Here is a 21,971-nt window from a genome sequence, read left to right on the forward strand (position 1 = left end):
GAGAACCTTCCAGAAGGACAACCATCTCTGAGGCACTCCACCAGTCAGGCCTTTATGGTAGAGTGGCCAGACGGAAGCCACTCCTCAGTAAAAGGCACATGACAGCCCCCTAAAGGACTCTCAGACCATGAGAAACAAGATTCTCTGGTCTGATGAAACCAAGATTGAACTCTTTGGCCTGATTGCCAAGCATCACGGCTGGAGGAAACATGGTGGTGGCAGCATGGGGGTGGCAGCATCATGCTGTGGGGATGTTTTTCAGCGACAGGGACTAGGAGACTAGTCAAGATTGAAGGAACGATGAATGAAGCAAGGTACAGAGAGATCCTTGATAAAAACCTGCTCCCTAGCGCTGAGGATCTCAGACTGGGGCAAAGGTTCGCCTTCCAACAGGACAACGACCCTAAGCTCACAGCAAAGACAACGCAGGAGTGGCTTTGGGACAAGTCCCTGAATGTCCTTGAGTGGCCCAGCCAGAGCCCGGACTTGAACCCGATCGAACATCTCTAGAGAGACCTGAAAATAGCTGTGCAGCGACACTCCCCATCCAACCTGGCAGAGCTTGAGAGGATCTGCTGAGAAGAATGGGAGAAATTCCCCAAATACAGGTGTGCCAAGCTTGTAGCATCATACCCAAGAAGACTCAAGGCTGTAATCGATGCCAAAGGTGCTTCAACAAAGTACTGAGTAAAGGGTCTGAATACTTATGTAAATGTGATATTTCAGATTTTTATTTTTTTATATACATTTTCAAAAATGTCGGGGTATTGTGTATACTGCCCTACCTAGAAGAAAGGCAGTAACTGCTCATTTGGTCGAAAATGAGTTCATGTCATTTTTGCCACATTAAATACATGCTTAATCATGTGGATAAGTATCCTTCCTCTATTGTGTTTTGGAGAAAATGGGAGGGTCATGTTAGCAGTAACTGCATAAAGTTGCTGTGAAACCAAGGTAAATAAAAGCGATTTTTCTCAGATCCAATCTATGAACAGTTGCTACCTCTTTGCTTGGTAAGGCAGTATAGATTGACAAGGAAAAATAACAATTTAATCAATTTTAGAATAAGGCTGTAATGTAACAAAATGTGGAAAAAGTCAAGGGGTCTGAATACTTTCTGAATACACTGTGTACATACGCACACACACCAGTCCTTCATCCATTTCCTGGCGCCAGCATCTCCCCTGATGTATCCAGCTAATGACTAATCTTTTTATGTATTTATAGATTATAAGATGCATATGTGCATAACATTATCCAATTATATTATTAGAACCAACAGACTCATGTGACATCCAGTAACATTGTCTCCCTCTCAGAGCTTTACTGTGTAATTATCTGTGTATCCACCATGGTACTGTGTAATTATCTGTGTATCCACCATGGTACTGTGTAATTATCTGTGTATCCACCATGGTACTGTGTAATTATCTGTCTATCCACCATGGTACTGTGTAAATGTCTGTGTATCCACCATGGTACGGTGTAAATGTATGTGTATCCACCATGGTACGGTGTAAATGTCTGTGTATCCACCATGGTACGGTGTAAATGTCTGTGTATCCACCATGGTACTGTGTAAATATCTGTGTATCCACCATGGTAATGTGTAAATGTCTGTGTATTCACCATGGTACTGTGTAATTACCTGTGTATCCACCATGGTACTGTGTAAATGTCTGTGTATCCACCATGGTAATGTGTAAATGTCTGTGTATTCACCATGGTACTGTGCAATTGTCTGTGTATCCACCATGGTTCTGTGTATCCACCATGGTACGGTGTAAATGTATGGGTATCCACCATGGTACGGTGTAAATGTCTGTGTATCCTCCATGGTACTGTGTAAATGTCTGTCTATCCACCATCGTACTGTGTAAATGTCTGTTTCCACCATGGTATGGAGTAAATGTCTGTGTATCCACCATGGTACTGTGTAATTATCTGTCTATCCACCATGGTACTGTGTAATTATCTGTGCATCCACCATGGTACTGTGTAATTATCTGTGCATCCACCATGGTACTGTGTAATTGTCTGTGTATCCACCATGGTACGGTGTAATTGTCTGTGTATCCACCATGGTACTATGTAAATGTCTGTGTATCCACCATGGTACTATGTAAATGTCTGTGTATCCACCATGGTACTATGTAATTGTCTGTCTATCCACCATGGTACTGTGTAAATGTCTATGTATCCACCATGGTACAGTGTAAATGTCTGTGTATCCACCATGGTACTGTGTAAATGTCTGTGTATCCACCAAAGTATTATACTTGGTTATACACACACACACACACATACAGACCATGTTGTCCTGCTGATCATAGTTTTGCTCACTGATATTACACACACTGATTCACACAGCTCTGTTTGGCTGCATATCTGTTTGTCTGTTTATTGAGTTTAATCTCTCTCAAATCTTATTGTGAATCTGTGGTGAATATTGGAGTAGGGCATTGAGTGTATAGAAAGAATGGACAATAAAGCTTGGAGGAAAATGTACTCAGCGACCTCAGGATGACACTGTACGTGCACAAAGACTAAATAGAACTGTACACCATCCCCGGGCAGAATCATACACACACACACATACATACATATACACGCATACACACACACATATACACACACACATACACACACATACACACACACATACGCACATACATACACACACACATATACACACATACATACATACATATACACACACACACACACATACATACATAGATATACGGGCCAGCTCTCTTTCTGAATTAGACCAGAAAGAATCTCCTGGATTGTCTCCCAATCCCTCTTTCACCCCACTGCACACAGACAGTGGCTGTCTCTCTCAAAGCATCCATTTGGCTCTAAGTACACCTCACAGAACTCAGTCAATGGGTCAGACACACTGATACATCACACATGTGCTCTCTTTGTCTCTCTCTCTCTTTTCTCACACACACACACACACACACACACAGAGTGATGTTGACCAGGCAGCCGTGTCAGACCTGTCAGGAGTTGTGTTGTGTGTACCGTAGGAGCCGGCATCTTGACAGGGCAGCAGCAGATGTATGTTTCCCTCTATCATTCTTCTCTCTGTCTCTCTCTCTTGTTTTTTAACCTTTATTTTAACTCTCTCGGTTAATCCTGATTCTGATGTGTTTTTCTCTAGTTGTTTTAACATAGATCCTCTGTATTGCTGTGTGTTTCTCTAGATTGGTATGGTTATGGATATGGTATGGATATGGTATGGTTATGGTAATGGTTATGGTGTGGTATGGTTGTAGTGTGGTATGGTTATGGTATGGGTGTGATATGGTTGTGGTATGGGTGTGGTATGGTTATGGTGTGGTATGGGTGTGATATGGTTGTGGTATGGGTGTGATATGGTTGTGGTATGGGTGTGGTATGGTTATGGTGTGGTATGGGTGTGATATGGTTATGGTGTGGTATGGGTGTGATATGGTTGTGGTATGGGTGTGTTATGGTGTGGTATGGTTATGGTGTGGTATGGTTATGGTGTGGTATGGGTGTGGTATGGTTAGGGTGTGATATGGTTGTGATATGGTTGTGGTATGGGTGTGATATGGTTGTGGTATGGGTGTGGTGCACCTTTTACTGTCTCCATGTTAGCACGAGAGAGAGAGAGATCTCATAAGATTGGTTACTGTGTGCAACCAATCTGTGGGTCTGTATGTATGTTGGACCTGGAATGTGTGTGTGGTGCACTCCAACATTAACTTGTGTGTTTTCTCTCCTCAGACGACGGGCCGTACCAGCAGAACCCTCCCCCCGCCTCTTCCAATACACTCCCACTACCAGACGACCGACGACAGAGCCTCGTCCCCGTAGAGTTCGCCGGCCTCCTCCACGGCTCCTCGCCAGCCTGCGAGACGCCCGACACACCCTACCACCTCTACACCTCCAACACCAACCCCAAAGCCCCAAAACACACCCCCTCGGACCCCCACACCAGCCCGGTAACCACGCTCAGTAACCACGTCAATCTCGCTTCGGTAACCCAGCCCTTTGAATTAGGAATTGGACTGCCACCGCCCCTCATTATCCCTCACACAGGAAACGAGGCGTTGGCTGTGAAGACCCCCAAAGACCCCCTCAAAGACGACAGACCCCCCAAACCTCAGGTAGTCTATCGCACCATCTTCCACACCCGGGTTAACCAGAACCCTCAGAGCGCCTCCTCCTCCTCGCCGTATGGTTGGAACGGGGAGGCGGTGGTGGTGAGGGGGGGTGTGTCGGGAGCTGGCGGACCCAGGGAGGGGGCACCGGCGTCTGGGTACGAGGACAGGGCCTTTACCCTGGGCAGGATGAGATCCATACCTCGCAGTGTGCTGGACCTAAAGCTCTCCAAGTCACTGTCCAAGTCTGACTCCAACCTGCTGGCTGTGTCGCCCATACAGGTACGTTCTGTTGTCCTGTTTATATCCCGTTTTAATGGAGAAACAGTGCTGTTATTTTGACCATTCCCTCTTTATCTTCTGTGAAATGCCAGTTGTAATATTAATTGTGGTTAAAAGTACTGCCCCAGGCTTATTACACTGAATGACTGTTACAGAACCTCACCTTAGAATTTGCTTCAAGCCACAGACAGTTGTCCAACTTGATAAATGATATTGATCCAATTGATGGATCCATTGTTAAACGTAGATGTAATGGACAGTGTGTTCACTGTCTCTTTCAGGAGGAGTACCACTGGGGGTCGGGGGCTAGGGGCCAGGGGCCGAGAGGAAGCCCTAGCCCAGGGGACACCGCCAGTCCTGGGGGCCAGCTAGAGAGAACACCCTCCTTCACTGCTGAATGGGAGGAGGTGAGAGAAGCAGCGCTGTGGCTGCTGTTCAGTCAGATAGAAATGCCATGTCTAGAACTTAAACAAAGAAGAAATGATTTGACGTGGTCTATTAAGAAGTGGTCAATTATCTGTCTGTTCTACACAATTCGTTTCTGGTCCAAGAGAAAAATGACATGAATGTCCAGGTTACTTTACTTTCTCTTCTATAAAGTAAAAAAAAATTAAAAGGTGAGAGGAAATTAAGAAAAGAGAGGAGATTGAATAAGAAAAAAGGTAGAAAAATGCATGCAGAGATGGAGAGAGAGAGAGTAAAGGCATCCCAAGAAAAGCATAAGTGTGTCCGTCCGTCCGTCCGGAGGTGGTGTACTGGTGGTGGTACCACTGACATACTTTTAAGCATGATTGTGATCCATGTGTTTATTTCCATTGTTGAGAAATATTATACACACTGACTCGCAGCCAAATGATCTTCTGGTCAGTGATCACACTATTCACACACACAGACAGACACACACACACCACCACTAATGCTCTTCTTGGGTGTGTTTGGAGAGGTGACCGATGTTAAGATTTGCAGGAAAAGGAGTCCAGCTTCACACCCAGGAACACACACACGTTAAGCCACCTCTTCCATACACATATAATCAGCCTATACAATTCATTAGAAAGATATCAACCTCACTAATTGCCACTTTACAGTCCAAAACATCATCATTAGTGTAGAGCCTTGTTCTAGACTGGATTCTGCACTCTTGAACATAGCAACAAAACACTTAAGCTGATTGGCTAATATACTGGGTGTGTTTGACATGTGTGATCTAATTGATGTGTATGATCATATGGCTTTTTCACATGCTGTATAGTAGGGCTGTGATGATCCCAGTTTTTCACATGCTGTATAGTAGGGCTGTGACGATCCCAGTTTTTCACATGCTGTATAGTAGGGCTGTGATGATCCCAGTTTTTCACATGCTGTATAGCAGGGCTGTGACGATCCCAGTTTTTCACATGCTGTATAGCAGGGCTGTGACGATCCCAGTTTTTCACATGCTGTATAGCAGGGCTGTGAAGATCCCAGTTTTTCACATGCTGTATAGTAGGGTTGTGAAGATCCCAGTTTTTCACATGCTGTATAGTAGGGCTGTGACGATCCCAGTTTTTCACATGCTGTATAGTAGGGCTGTGACGATCCCAGTTTTTCACATGCTGTATAGTAGGGCTGTGACGATCCCAGTTTTTCACATGCTGTATAGCAGGGCTGTGATGATCCCAGTTTTTCACATGCTGTATAGTAGGGCTGTGATGATCCCAGTTTTTCACATGCTGTATAGCAGGGCTGTGACGATCCCAGTTTTTCACATGCTGTATAGCAGGGCTGTGACGATCCCAGTTTTTCACATGCTGTATAGTAGGGCTGTGACGATCCCAGTTTTTCACATGCTGTATAGTAGGGCTGTGACGATCCCAGTTTTTCACATGCTGTATAGTAGGGCTGTGATGATCCCAGTTTTCACATGCTGTATAGTAGGGCTGTGACGATCCCAGTTTTTCACATGCTGTATAGTAGGGCTGCGACGATCCCAGTTTTTCATTCATTAGCGATGGTTTGCCATACATTGCACACCCCATACAATTCTATAGAGGCTGAATGATGACGATAAATTACCTACAGATTCTTCTATTAATCTGCAGCAATTATACAGAGAAGGGTCATATTTAATTACCTGCTTCGGGAAAACACAGAATGGAAAAAGAAAGAAAATCTACTCTTTATATAGAAAACTATGTGGACACCTATTCAAATGAGTAGATTCGTCTATTTCAGCCACACCTGACAGGTGTATAAAATCGAGCACACAGCCACGCAATCTCCATAGACAAACATTGGCAGTAGAATGGCCTTACTGAAGCACTCAGTGACTTTCAACGTGGCACCGTCATAGGATGCCACCTTTCCAACAAGTCAGTTTGTCAAATTTCTGCCCTGCTAGAGCTGCCCCGGTCAACTGTGAGGGGTGTTATAGTCAAGTGGAAACGTCTAGGAGCAACAACAGCTCAGCAACAAAGTGGTAGGACACACAAGCTCACAGAACTGAAGCGTGAAGCACGTAAAACTTATATTCCTCAGCTGCACTCACTACTGAGTTCTAAACTGACTCTGGAAGCAACGTCAGCACAAGAACTGTTTGTCAGGAGCTTCATGAAGTGGGTTTCCATGGCCGAGCAGCCACATTCAAGCCTAAGATCACCATGCGTAATGGCAAGCGTCGGCTAGAGTGGTGTAAAGCTCACCGCCATTGGACACTGGAGCAGTGGAAAGGCGTTCTCTGGAGTGATGAATCACACCTCACCGTCTGGCATTCCGACGGACAAATCTGGGTTTGGCGGATTCCAGGAGAACGCTATCTGCCGAATGCATAGTGCCAACTGTAAAGTTTGGTGGAGGAGGAATAATGGCCTGGGGCTGTTTTTCATGGTTTGGGCTCCTTAGTTCCAGTGAAAAGAAATCTTAATGCTACAGCATACAATGACATTCTAGATGATTATGTGCTTCCAACTTGACTGGCCTGCACAGAGCCATGACCTCAACCCCTTCAAACACCTTTGGGATGAATTGGAACGCCGACCGTGAGCCAGGCCTAATCACCCAACATCAGTGCCCCACCTCACAAATGCTCTTGTGGCTGAATGGAATCAAGTTCCCACAGCAATGTTCCAACATCTAGTGGAAAGTTTTCCCAGAAGAGTGGAGGCTGTTATAACAGCAAAGGGGGGACCAACTCCATATTAATGCCCATGATTTTGGAATGAGATGTTCGACTAGCAGGTGTCCACATACTTTTGGTCATGTTGTGTATTTGTTCTGTTTTGAGAAGAAATGCAAGAGACAGTTCCGCTATAAGCAAGAGGATGCCCACAATGGAAGGCTCACTAAAGATCTGTATGTGCTTATATAGATAGTGCTCTTAAACAGGCAATCTGCAGTTGATGCATCCGTATTTGGACTTATAAACCAATTATATATACCCATTTGATTATTGAAGAATGTAACTTATAAATGCCTCATGAGCTTAGTTCAACTGTCACACTCCATGAGAACCCAGAATATAAGCGTGTTTTACTCCAGTGTTTGTAAACAAATGAAATGTAACAGGTACGATATAGCCTCAAAACATCATTTTGATGTCTGTTCAGTCCTTAGCTCTTTCTATGAATTAAAGTAGTTATAGTTCTCTAGCCCCATCCCTCAGCTTCGTACAGAAACAGTGGCGGGAAGAACACTTTGTAATTGTTTCAGCTGCAGATTTCTCCTTTAAATTACTAAATTACTGTTTTCCTGACCCTGAAAATGATGCAATGCTGTAAACAAGTGTAGGCTACATGGGATCCATTCGTTCTTAGCTGTGTTGCTAACTTTAGGAAATAGTGATATATTGCTTTTGTACTCAAACCCAATGTGGGAATCCCAATTTTCCCATTCCATAGACTACTTTAAAATGAGGAATTGTGTAATTTGGGGGAGCTCTCTGATCTTAGATCAGTGAGTCGGCAATCATGTGGTAGCCCCCATAGGCAGTCATTGAGCCTGTCAGATGTATGGTGCTGCGCTGCACAGTTGAGTGCTTAACAGCAGGTCTAGGGTCAGATTCCTGCTGTGGAATCCTTCTGTAGACGAGCTGAAAGGCAGACAGAGGCTTCTGAAGCCGTTACTCTTTTTCTCTCTTTCTCTCTCTTTCATGCTTTCCCATCCATCTTCTCACCTCCTTTCTCTCCCTCCCCTTCTTCCTCCTTCCTCCAAATCTCCCCCTTTCCTCCTTCAGTCTCCTCTGTCCTCCTCGCCTGTCAACTCAATAAAATTCAAAGGTGATTGATTGCCATTCATTAGAATTTATAATGACCATGTCACCAATTTACATATAGGCAGCTAGAGATACAGCATGAACATTTTCTAAATTGCAACTCTCTCTCTCTTCTCTCCTCTCTTCTCTCCTTCTCTCTCTCCTCTCTCTCCTCACTTCTCTCCTTCTCTCCATTCAGATTGATAAGATAATGAGCTCCATTGGGGCTGGCATCAGCACTGGCATGGGCTCAGAAGGGATCAAGGAGAATAATGCAGGTAAACAGATAGTCAGAAATGGCACTGAACTGAAATCCCCAGCTTCCATACCTCCTTTCTCCTCCATCTCATTCTCTCCCTTCTCATCTCTCCCTCTTTCCTCCTCAGTTCTGTCTCATCCCCACTTGTCCTTCTGTCACTCCCCCTCTCACCTCTCTCTCCTCCTTCTCTTTCCCTCTATCTTCCCCATTCTTTCCCCATCCTCCTGCCTCCTCTCTCTCTCTCTCTCTCTCTCTCTATTTCCCCTGATCTCTATCCTCCCGCCTCTCCTCTCCTGTGCATGTGAAGCATTCCCTTACCATGGTAACCACTTTGAGAAATGCTGTTTGCGCTATGTGCTAAACCTGCTGTCTCCCACCAACGCACATGCACCCGCACCCACATTGTGTGTGTTGGGGCAGCTCAGCTCTCAGACAAAGAGGCTCATCTGATGACTATTGCTATCTGTGCAAGGCACTGAGATAGAGGGGGACAGAAAGGGTGAGAGAGAGGGGGGAGAAAGAGAAGGAGGGGAGAGAGATATCGACAGAGAGAGAAGGGAAAGGGAGCAATAGAGGGAGAACCAAGGAAAGAGCGCGAGAGAAAGAGAGAGAGAAAGAAGGGAGAGCAGAGAGATTGAGGGAGAGAGAGTGAGTGAGAAACAGGAGTAGGGAGGGAGGATAGAAAGAGGAGGGAGAATGGGAGAGGAAGGCAGAGTGGAGAGAGAGAGCGGGGGAGAGCAGAGAGAGAGAGAATGAGAGAGAGAGAGAGAGAGAGAGAGAAGGCTGCAGAAAGCATCCAGTTGAGTGTGGGAGTACTTGATAAAGAGAATTCTACCAAGCAGGCAGCTCTCCCTATCTCCTTCTTTCTCTCTCTCGCTCCTGCTCACACGCACACACACACGCACACACACACTCGTACACATACACAAGCGAGGCGAACAAGCAGGCAGGAGCAACAGCTGAGAGCGTGAAAGGAAAGCAGCAGCAGCAAGACACACGCATCTATCGGATCTATCTTACCACCTCCAGCCTCTGCACCCTCTCTCTCATGGATCTTACCCCCAGGACGGCACCTCTTCTCTGGATCTAACCCTAGCCCTCCCCCCTCTTTTCCCAACCCCTGGATCTACCTCCAACCACCCTAAACTTATCCCCCTACCCCCTTGTGCCCCAGCACCCTAGCATGCTTCGCCCCTCCATCCTCACCCCTCAGCCATGCTCATAACCCTCAGCCAAGCCTAACCCCAACCCCCATCCTCCAACCCCCCCATCCATCCTACCATCCTCCCCCTCTCTTTCCCCTCTCCTCCACACTCTTCCTCTACCATGGCGGGCTCGTTCGACAGCCACATTGCCCGCAACATGATGTGGCAGTGCCAGCTCTCCCAGCCAGACTGCCGGTGTTACCGGGTGGATGGCTACTCCCTCCTGAAGCGTCTGCCCCTTCACCCCCTCATAGGTCCCCGGTGCCCCATGCAGTCTGTGGGCCAATGGCTGGACAGCATTGGACTGGTCCAATACGAGAACCACCTACTGGCCAACGGCTTCGACAACGTGCAGTTTATGGTGAGTGGAGAGGGGGAGGAGAGAGGGAGAGGAGAAGGGGAGTGGGGGAGAAAGGAAGTTGTCTAGATTTTGTTACTTGTGTTTTTGTTGGGTTTCTTGGTTTTCTGGTGGGTTTTGTGTCTTCTATATTTTATCTTTCTCAATCTCTCTCTTTATCTCTCCTTCTCTTCTACCCTCTCTCTTTCTCTCCTTCTCTTATACCCTCTCTCTTTATCTCTCCTTCTCTTCTACCCTCTCTCTTTCTCTCCTTCTCTTCTACCCTCTCTCTTTCTCTCTCCTTCTCTTCTACCCTGTCTCTATCTCTCCTTCTCTTCTACCCTCTCTCTTTCCTTCTTCACATTATCCTTGTCTATTCTCTCATCTGCTCTTGTTTTCTCCTCTCCTTTCCAACCTCCCTCTCTCTCTCCTCTGTCTCTCTCTCTGTTTACTGCTCTCTTTCTCTTCCTCTCCTCCTATCCTTCCTGTTTCTCCGTCCCTGTACTTATTCCACTCAATACACCCCCAGTCCCACAAAACAGTGGTACTTACAAAACACACACGCAATAAACGTAATCCAACACACACACACAACTCTGTGAACTATCAGTGTCTTCCTCTCTTTCATCTTCCCATCACTCATTTTTTTCTGTTCTTTCATCTCTGCTAGTGTGGAGAGAGAGACTACATGTGTATCATTTAGTATGCATGAACTTCCTCCATGACATTTCACTGTGTGTTTGTGTATTGATCTCTCTGTGACAGGTCACACATGTTTTAGCTTGGCCTGTACTTTGACATGTGCATGATTAGAACTCATCATACGTGACAGAGAGCTTGTGGTATTGGTTCAAGACGTGTGTGTGCGTGTCAAATCACATTTTATTTGTCGCATGCTTCGTGAACACATGCTTGCGCGCGTGTGTGTGTGCTCTGTTTCTGAAGATCATAAAACAGTGTGCAGCACCAGCAGAGGGAGAGAGTATACAGATCTAGAGAGAGTGAGACCAAGGTAAAGAAATAAATAAAATATTGAGAGGGGGTGGATGACCGAGAGAGAAAGGGGGGAGGAAGGGAGAGAGAGAGAGGGAGGGAGGGAGGGAGATACATTCCTATTCCCTATTTTACAGCTTTATCACATAACCAAACATTTGAATGATACAAAAAGACTCAGTGCAACCCTGCGTGTGTGTGTCTGTGTACTTCTCTGTTACAGCCCCTGCCTAATCTTTATTTATGTATTATACAAGAGCGGATGTCCAATTGACATTCAAGCTAGCAGCCACCATGACTGTATCTCCATACAGAATGAGTTTCATGGCACACTAAGGCTAAAGTCCATTATCTTAATAATCCAGTTGTATTGGCTAGCAGTCTGAGTGCAATGTAACAATAGATATATAACATGTTGAGCTGCAATAGGATTTTTTGTTTGCTCAACATTTGGGCATATTCTCAAGTTGAAATGTATGTTCACTCATCCATTGGTTGTGGACATACAATTCAACTTGAGAATCTATTCTACCTTATTTGCATATTTCCCTGTGTGCTTCTAAGTTAATCTCTCTATGACAATACATTACATACAGTATATCATAAGACCTTTCTTTGAGGGCCTAGTTACACCCTAACTCAGTGGTCTGAAACTCCTGGTTTACAAGTCACAACAAGCCTGCAAGTCACATATTCTTGGCTTGCAAAATGATGTGTACTGTAGTTCCTATTGGAATATCCAACAAATTGAACGTTTAATCACCCGCAACCTGCATTCAGAATCAGGGCTCCAGACTGCAACAGTTTAGTCACATTGTCTGTGCGAGTAAAAAAATCTGTATGAGTCGCATCGGTGCTTGTTGCTCATTCTACATGGTCATCTTACTCCAAACGTCCTATTTTTTTAGGAGTCTAAAATCATGATTTGGTCAAACAGTAATGTTCATTATCCTCATGATTCCTGTAATGACAGTTTTTGCCCTACCCCTGTGCCTGTTTCGCTGGGGCCTGCTGCTGTGATGAGACACTAACTCCCTCCCCCCCGCGCACCGGGAGTAAAAACATTGTTCTGGTTGTAGGCTATAACATTTCAAAATCCAGTTGCGGGAGAAACACAGATTTGGAAGCAACTAATGTTGTCGCTGTTGAAAATAGAGAGAGGGTTCTCAGCTTTCTGTAGGTATACTTTTTATTTCTCAACTCTCAATATTGTGCTCTATAGAACTATTTTATAACCAATACATTTGATATGGCATTGAGATACAGATAGTGTGAAATACACAGTGGGTAGTAGGCTACAACTACAATGTATTTTTAGGACATTGTATTTACTGTTAGATTAATACATGGCTGCATTACAAGCAGTGGGTATTATGTTTAGAGTTAGCGATCTAGCTATAGTGTTTTTTTTGTTTCCTCTTACTCAGGCGGTGAATTATCCCCAAATAAATTAGCCTATGATATTAGCATACATAAATATTTAGTCAAATAAAATCTTATTGGTCACATGAGCTGAATACAACAGGTGTAGACTTTACAGTGAAATGCTTACTTACAGGCCCGTTGCCAACAATGTGGAGTTAAAAAGTAAGAAAAATACAAAAGTAAATATTAGCAATAAATGAATCTCTATTGAACAAAATACAAATCTGGAGCCCTATTTTAACAGTAAAATATAACAACAATTGCCAAATTGTCAACCCAAAATTCATGAAAATCACTGAATAAGGTTGCACATCAAAATATCTTGAATCATGCATTCCTGCATGGATACGTTGAATGAAACCACTTATTTATTGAATACCATCTGTCGTCTATTACACCTCTTAAAAAGCATTGTGAACGACTCTGTAAGTGGTTAATAATTATTTTTATTGTGTGACGCTACAATTCTGATGCTTCCAAATGAAAAAGTTTGTGGTTCCAGTGCCACCAGGGGAAAATGTTAGTGTGGAGCCCTGAGAATGACTGCCGGGGTAGGGAAGATTCATTCATTACACTACCTAAATCATCTAAACTGGAACAGCCATCTCAGTAACTGTTGCAATAAATCCAACTACTAACAGATTGGATTAGTTTAGAAACATTTGTTCTTTATTTTTGTGTAGTATAAGATTAATCAACCGATAAATGTACATGCAAAAACACAGGTATTTTAACAAACACTTCTGATAATCAACCTGTAGTGGAGCATGCTGGGAAATATGATAATGATGGGCATGGTTTTAAGCAAACTTGAGTTTGTAATTTTAGTCAAATCTTGAGCAATCTAAAATCTAGTGTTGAGCAAACTAGAAATCATATTGCAGCTGGTTGACTTGATATTTATAGGTTGAATCCACTTAAATGCTATTTTGAAGTCCACTCAACTCACAGAATAATGCTGATTAAGCAATTGGTTAAATGGCTTTTTTACAGTGTGGTATATACAGTAGTGTTGGTTTGGGTGGTGTAGGATATGGTTGTTTTTTTATTCAGAGAGCTAGAGAGAGACTGCCTATATGTGTCTGAATACAGTTAATTCGGAAAGTATTCAGACTCCTTGACTTTTTCCACATTTTGTTACGTTACAGCCTTATTCTAATTATTCAAAAAAATAAATGTTATTCTCTCATCAATCTACACACTATACCCCATAATGACAAAGCAAAAACAGGTTTTTTATAAATTTTTGCAAATGTATTGCAAATAAAATGAAATATCACATTTGCATTAGTATTCAGACCCTTTACTCAGTACTTTGTTGAAGCACCTTTGACGTTGATTATAGCCTTGAGTCTTCTTGGGTATGATGCTACAAGCTTGGCACACCTGTATTTGGGTGTTTCTCCCATTCTTCTCTGAAGATCTTCTCAAGCTCTGTCAGGTTGGATGGGGAGCGTCACTGCACAGTGATCTTGTAATACAAGATCATTGGTAAACAAAGTGGATGAATTTGAACTGCTTCATCAATGAGTAAATTAAGACATTGGATGTGTCACTGAAACTAGGGCCCACGAAAATATCCCAGATGAATCTCTTTTCATACAAAACTATCAGCTGTTCAGAAATGACAGGTCCAGAGGGGGAATGAGAGGGGGCGTGGCTATGTATGTGAATCACAGTATGCAGGCAAAGAGAAGAACTGAGCTAGTGAAAGAGGATGCGGCTTCCGCTCCCCAGCTCAGTTTCAACTCTGGTAGTGGGAGTACTCTACCATTCACCATGGACAAATGAGAAAACACTTCAGCAGAACACAGTGGATTATCTCATCAACACTATCGATGTGATCAGGATGTTCTCTCCCCAAATGGGGCTCATCCTGTGTGGAGACTTTAATCACATGCCTATCAAGATGCTGACAAACTCCCATCCAGACATGAAACAGGTGGTCAAAGACAAGACCAGAGGGGACTCCATCTTAGATCTGATCATTACAAATATGAAGAATCACTATAACACCCCCACTGTACTTGCTCCTCTCATATCCAGTGATCACAAATATCTGCTGTTCTCCCCAAACACAACATCTGGAGGGAGAAGTGAGGTGCAGGTAACCCAGAACAGAAAGGAGGCCTTAGCACGATGTATGGCCAGTACTAACTGGTCTGACAAATATGGGGTGGAGAGCATTGATGCAAAGGTGGAGACGTTCAACTCCTGCATTCAAACTGCACTTGATGTATGCATGCTAATAAGAAATAAGAAAACAGCAACACTGGACAAGCCCTGGATGACTGAAGGAATAAAGGCTGCCATCAGGAAAAGACAGAAGATTTTCAACAGATGGGGAAAACAATGAAATGGAGAAAATACAGAAACGCAGTGCAAATGCTTATCAAGGAAGCAAAAACAAACTACTACAAAACTGAAATCCAGGACCTAAAGAAGAAAAACCCTAAGGAATGATGGGAATTCATTCAAAAAGGACTGGGATGAAAGAAAACATCAGGAGGGAGAATACATGTGAAGGGAATTGAAGACAACGACGTGGCGGATGTTTTTAATGTATTTTTTGCTGAGGCGTGGACAAGCACCGCACCTCTTGCCATCTTCCCCCTGCCCATGCCTACAAGTCAGGTTGAGCTGTGCACCATTGGCCAGATAAAGCAAGCTCTGACCAGACTCAGCCCACGTAAGGCGTGTGGGCCTGATGGCATTCCAGCCTGACTACTAAAAGAGCATGCAGAAGATCGAGCCCCTGTCATCACACACATAGTTACCACCTCCTACTGGCAGGAGGCTGTTCCTGCTGCCTGGAAGACTGCCAATGTGTGTCCCATACCTAAAGTGTCCAACCCATGTACAATGAGTGACTGGAGGCCCATCTCTCTAACTTCATGCCTTGGAAAAATCCAGGAGAGCTTCATCAAAAAAACTCATGCCAACAGTTTTATCTGAGTGCACGAATCAGTATGCCTACCTACCAAAGTCCAGCACTACTACAGCCCTTGTGAAAGCCACACTCTCCTGGTTGACAGCTACAGACTCCAGAACACCAACAATGGTGAGGGTGTTACTTGCTGATAAGTCCAAAGCTTTTGATCGAGTAGATCATGCAAAGCTCCTGCAACATCTGTCTGACATTGAACTGTGTCCAAGGTTACTAGCCTGGCTCCACAGCTACACCACAGGTAGAAGACAGAGGGTGATGGTTACTAGCCTGGCTCCACAGCTACATCACAGGTAGAAGACAGAGGGTGATGGTTACTAGCCTGGCTCCACAGCTACACCACAGGAAGAAGACAGAGGGTGATGGTTACTAGCCTGGCTCCACAGCTACACCACAGGTAGAAGACAGAGGGTGATGGTTACTAGCCTGGCTCCACAGCTACATCACAGGTAGAAGACAGAGGGTGATGGTTACTAGCCTGGCTCCACAGCTACACCACAGGAAGAAGGCAGAGGGTGATGGTTACTAGCCTGGCTCCACAGCTACACCACAGGTAGAAGACAGAGGGTGATGGTTACTAGCCTGGCTCCACAGCTACACCACAGGAAGAAGGCAGAGGGTGATGGTTACTAGCCTGGCTCCACAGCTACACCACAGGTAGAAGACAGAGGGTGATGGTTACTAGCCTGGCTCCACAGCTACATCACAGGTAGAAGACAGAGGGTGATGGTTACTAGCCTGGCTCCACAGCTACACCACAGGTAGAAGACAGAGGGTGATGGTTACTAGCCTGGCTCCACAGCTACACCACAGGAAGAAGGCAGAGGGTGATGGTTACTAGCCTGGCTCCACAGCTACACCACAGGTAGAAGACAGAGGGTGATGGTTACTAGCCTGGCTCCACAGCTACACCACAGGTAGAAGACAGAGGGTGATGGTTACTAGCCTGGCTCCACAGCTACACCACAGGTAGAAGACAGAGGGTGATGGTTACTAGCCTGGCTCCACAGCTACACCACAGGTAGAAGACAGAGGTTGATGGTTACTAGCCTGGCTCCACAGCTACACCACAGGTAGAAGACAGAGGGTGATGGTTACTAGACTGGCTCCACAGCTACACCACAGGTAGAAGACAGAGGGTGATGGTTACTAGCCTATCTCCACAGCTACACCACAGGTAGAAGACAGAGGGTGATGGTTACTAGCCTGGCTCCACAGCTACACCACAGGAAGAAGGCAGAGGGTGATGGCAAATGGCACATTTTGCCCTTGGTCTGGTGTACCACAAGGTGGCGTGAGTTCACCATATCTGTTTCTCCTTCACATGTCCACCCGAAAAGTTGTCTTCAGTGAAACTCCGGACACTGGGTATGCAGACGATGTAGGGCTGTCCCAAGCCATACCATTAACCAGCATCAAAGAGGACACTTCCATGGGCTTGGAGGCAAAGCAGCTGAAAGAGTGGGCCACATCCAACAATATGCTCCTGAATGGGAAAATGTCTATGGAAATGCGGATATGTTTTTCTGGAGACCATTCACAACCTGCACTGCTAATACAGGAGGACAGGAAATACTAGTGGTAACAACAACTAAGTATCTTGGTTTTCATTTAGACTCTAACCTCAGTGGTGACACACATGTGGAGCAGTCAGTGAGGAAGGCCACAAAACATCTGCACCTTTTGACTGTTCTTGACAGAAATGGCCTGAAAATCTGGTCACAGTCTATACCACACTGGTCAGGCCTTGTCTGGAATACGGTGGAGTGCTGTTTGTTGTTTGCGGTAAAAAGCAGAAGGCCCAACTAGACAGGGGGCAGAGGGGGGCCTTGACGATCATCTCCAGAGGTGGAGCAGTCCAACCACAGCTCTCTTCACTGCAGAGCAGGCGAGAGCAGGCTGCAGTGCACCTGGTGAAGGACATGCACACTCTTGACCATCCACTGAATGACCTGCTTCCTCCAAAAAGAGGTAACTGCACATCATGCTCCCGAGAAACAGCCATGAACTGTCATGTATAACTGTTCGTACGAACTGCCTGCGAAACACCACTCTACCCACTGCATTTCTTCAGTTTTATCTGTGAGCAAGAATAAATAAACTATAACTCAAACAGCTATTTTCAGGTCTGTTCGATCGGGTTGAAGTCCGGGCTCTGGCTGGGCCAGTCAAGGACATTCAGAGACTTGTCTCAAAGCCACTCCTGTGTTGTCTTGGGTGTGTGCTTAGGGTCATTGTCCTGTTGGAAGGTGAACCTTCGCCCCAGTCTGAGGTCCTGAGCGCTTTGGAGCAGGTTTTCATCAAGGATCTCTCTGTACTTTGCTCCGTTCATCTTTCCCTCAATCCGGACTAGTCTCCCAGTCCCTGCCACTTAAAACATCCCCACAGCATGATGCTGCCACCACCATGCTTCACCGTAGGAATGGTGCCAGGTTTCCTCCAGACGTGACGCTTGGCAGTCAGGCCAAAGAGTTCAATCTTGGTTTTATCAGACCAGAGAATCTTGTCATGTGTCAAGCAGGCTGTCATGTGCCTTTTACTGAGGAGTGGCTTCCGTCTGGCCACTCTACCAGAAATGCTTGATTGGTGAAGTGCTGCAGAGATGATGCTCCTTCTGGAAGGTTCTCCAATCTCTACAATGGAACTCTGGATCTTTGTCAGAGTGATCATCGTGTTCTTGGTCACCTCCCTGACCAAGGCCCTTCTCCCTCGATTGTTCAGTTTGGCTGAGCGGCAAGCTCTAGGAAGATTCTTAGTGGTTCCAAACTTCTTACATTTAAGAATGATGGAGACCACTGTGTTCTTGGGTACCTTCAATGCCCAGACACTTTTTGGTACCCTTCCCCAGAGCTGTGCCTCGACACAATCCTGTCTCGAAGTTCTACGGACAATTCCTTCGACCTCATGGCTTGGTTTTTGCTCTGACATGCACTGTCAACTGTGGGACCTTATATAGACAGGTGTGTGCCTTTCCAAATCATGTCCAATCGATTGAATTTACCACAGGTGGACTCCAGTCAAGTTGTAGAAACATCTCAAGGATGATCAATGGAAACGGGATGCACCTGAGCTCAATTTTGAGTCCCGCAGCAAAGGGTCTGAATACTTACAGTATGTAAATAAGATATTTCAGTTTTTTATTTGTAATAAATTAGCAAACATGTATAAAAATCATTTTTTCCCTTGTCATTATGGGGTTTGTGTGTAGATTGATGAGGGGAAAACATTATTTAATCAATTTTAGAATGAGGATGTAATATAACAAAATGTGGAAAAAGTGAAGGGGTCTGAATACTTTCAGAATGCACTGTACTTGTGTGTGTGTGTGTGTGTGTGTGTGTGTGTGTGTGTGTGTGTGTGTGTGTAATAAAGGGTTTTGCGAGTGTTGGGTAGCCCTTCTCCCATCATCTCTCTCTGCTCGCTGTGACCTGCATCTGTTTCTCTGGTTTCCCTGGTAACTGCAACACCAGTGTGCTGAGCCATGCAAGGTTCTGTACAGGCTGTTTAGATCTCTTTGTAGTGTGTGTGTGTGTGTGTGTGTACCATCCATCTAAATTATAATTTTGACATAACCCCCACTGACCTGCTGCTGTAATTATGAGTTTATGAGAATTAACCTCTGGCCATTGGTCATGTCCCATCACTGAGCTCCTTTGTCTCTCTCTCTCTCTCTCTCTCTCATCCAGCCCCACTCAATATGTTCTTTCTTTCTTTACCTTGGTCTCACTCTCTCTAGATCGGTATATTCCTCCTCTCTCTCTCTCTGTCTCTCTATTTCTCTCTCTCTCGGTAGTCCAGCTAGCTATTTATCAGTCTAATGGCTTGGGGGTAGAAGCTGTTCAGGGTCCTGTTGACTTAGTGCAAGAGCAGAGAAAACAGTCTATGACTTGGGTGGCTGGAGTCTTTTTAGGGACTTCCTCTGACACTGCCTGGTATAGATGTCCTGGATGGCAGGGAGCTCGGCCCCAGTGATGTACTGGGTTGTTCGCACTACCCTCTATAGCACCTTGCGGTCAGATGCCAAGCAGTTTCCATATGAAGCAGTGATGCAGCAAGTCAAGATGCTGTCAATGGTGCAGCTGTATAACTTTTTGAGGATCTGAAGGCCCATGCCAAATCTTTTCAGCCTCCTATGGGGAAAGAGGCATTGTGTTGGTGTGTGTGGACCAAGTTAATTCCTAAGTGATGTGGACACCGAGGATCTTGAAGCTCTCGATCCGCTCCACTACAGCCCCATCGATGTGGACTGGGGCATGCTCGGCCCTCCATTTCCCGTATTCCATGATCAACACCACACTTCCAGGTCACTAACCTCCTCCTTATAGGCAGTCTCATCGTCGTTAGGTGATCAGGTCTACGACCATCATGCCGTCAGTAAACTTAATGATGGTGTTGGAGTCAGGCGCGGCCAATCAGTCGTGGGTCAACAGGGAGTACAGGAGGGGACTGAGCACGCACCCCTGAGAAGCCCCCGTGTTGAGGGTCAGCATGCACATGTGTTGTTGCCTACTCTCACCACCTGGAGACAGCTTGTCAGGAAGTCAAGGATCCAGTTGCAGAGGGAGGTTCTCAGTCCCAGTGTCCTGAGCTTAGTGATGAGCTTGGAGGGCACTATGGGGCTGAACGCTGAGCTGTAATCAATTAACAACATTCTCACATTGGTGTTCCTCTTATCCACGTGGGCGAGGGCAGTGTGGCGTGCAATAAGATTTTGTCATCTGGTGTCTGTCATGATGTTGTTGATGTGAGCCATGACCAGCCTTTCAAAGCATTTCATGCCTACAGATGTGATTGCTAAGGGGCAATAGTAATTTGAACAAGTTACCTTGGCGTTCTTGGGCACAGGGACTATGGTGGTCTGCTTGAAACGTGGGTATTACAGGCATGGTAAGGGAAAGGTTGAAAATGTCAGTGAAGACACTTGCCAGCTGCTCTGAGTATGAAGTTCATCTGGCCACTCAGCCTTGTGAATGTTAACCTGTTTAAAGATCGAACTCACATGGAGAGCGAGATCACACAGTCCTATGGAACAGCTTGTGTTCTCATGTATGGTTCATTGTTTCTTGCCTCGAAGCGAGCATTGAAGGCATTTAGCTCATCTAGTAGGCTAACATCACCGGGCAGCTCGTGGCTTGGTTTCCCTTTGTAATCCGTGATAGTTTGCAAGCCCTGCCATGTCCAACAAGCATCAGAGCCGGCGTAGTAGGTTTCGATCTTAGTCCTGTATTGACGCTTTGCCTGTATTGACGCTTTGCTCATCGGCAGTCATAGCGAGATTAATTATAAGCGTCTGGATTAGTGTCCCGCTCCTTGAAAGCAGCAGCTCTAGCCTTTAGCTCAGTGCGGATGTTGCCTGTAATCCATGGCTTCTGGTTGGGATATGTACCTATGGTCACTGTGGAGACGACGTGGTCGATGCACTTGTTAATGAAGCCAGTGACTGATGTGGTAAACTCCTCAGTGTTATCGGATGAATCCCTGAACATATTCCAGTCTCTGCTAGTGAAACAGTCCTGTAGGTTAGCATCGGCTACATCGGACCACTTCCGTATTAAGCATGTCACTCAGTTTTTGCTTGTAAGGAGGAATCAGGAGGATAGAGTTATGGTCAGATTTGCCAAAGGGAGGGCAAGTGAGAGCCTTGTATGCCTTTCTGTGTGTGGAGTACAGGTGACTTGCTGGTAAAAATGATTTCAGTTTCCCTGCGTTAAAATGACCGGCCACGAGTTGTGCTACCTCTGGGTGAACATGTTCTTGTTTGCTTATGGCTCTATACAGCTCGTTGAGTGCAGTCTTAGTGCCAGCATCGGTTTGTAGTGGTAAATAGACGACTACGAAAAATAGAGATGAAAACTCTCGTAAATAGTATGGTCTACAGCTTATGAGGTATTTTAACTCAGGCAAGCAAAAACTTGAGACTTCCTTAACATTAAAGATTGTGCACCAGCTCCTGTTAAGAGACACACCCCTCCCCCTAGCCTTACATAAGCCATCCTGTCTAGACAATGCATGTTCGCCGATGTAATCTCGTTAGGAGGCCACCTCGCCTGCCTCTTTTTTTGCGGCCGGTTCCTCTTTAGTGTCCTGGGGATTAGGGCCTAGTCCGGAGTAAGCAGAATGTTTAGAGCTGCCGACTTGTTGAAGTAGAACTCTAAATCA

At 45.3% G+C, this 21,971-nt stretch overlaps 1 protein-coding gene across 5 annotated transcripts in view; it reads left to right on the forward strand.

The window, feature by feature from the left end:
* The window catches only part of LOC115199072 (ankyrin repeat and sterile alpha motif domain-containing protein 1B), a 310,469-nt gene that overhangs the window by 200,228 nt on the left and 88,270 nt on the right, over positions 1–21,971 (forward strand). For 4 of the 5 annotated variants that reach the window (XM_029761613.1, XM_029761611.1, XM_029761614.1 and 1 more), the window contains exons 15-18: positions 3,760–4,418; positions 4,700–4,825; positions 8,846–8,924; positions 10,365–10,471. In XM_029761613.1, coding sequence (XP_029617473.1) covers positions 3,760–4,418; positions 4,700–4,825; positions 8,846–8,924; positions 10,365–10,471 — 971 coding nt within the window. Of the gene's footprint in view, positions 1–3,759; positions 4,419–4,699; positions 4,826–8,845; positions 8,925–9,776; positions 10,472–21,971 lie in introns of those variants that run through there. The other variant, XM_029761616.1, reaches the window with a different exon arrangement.

The sequence above is a fragment of the Salmo trutta genome, chromosome 8 (genome assembly GCF_901001165.1).
Source record: "Salmo trutta chromosome 8, fSalTru1.1, whole genome shotgun sequence".
NCBI lineage: Eukaryota > Metazoa > Chordata > Actinopteri > Salmoniformes > Salmonidae > Salmo > Salmo trutta.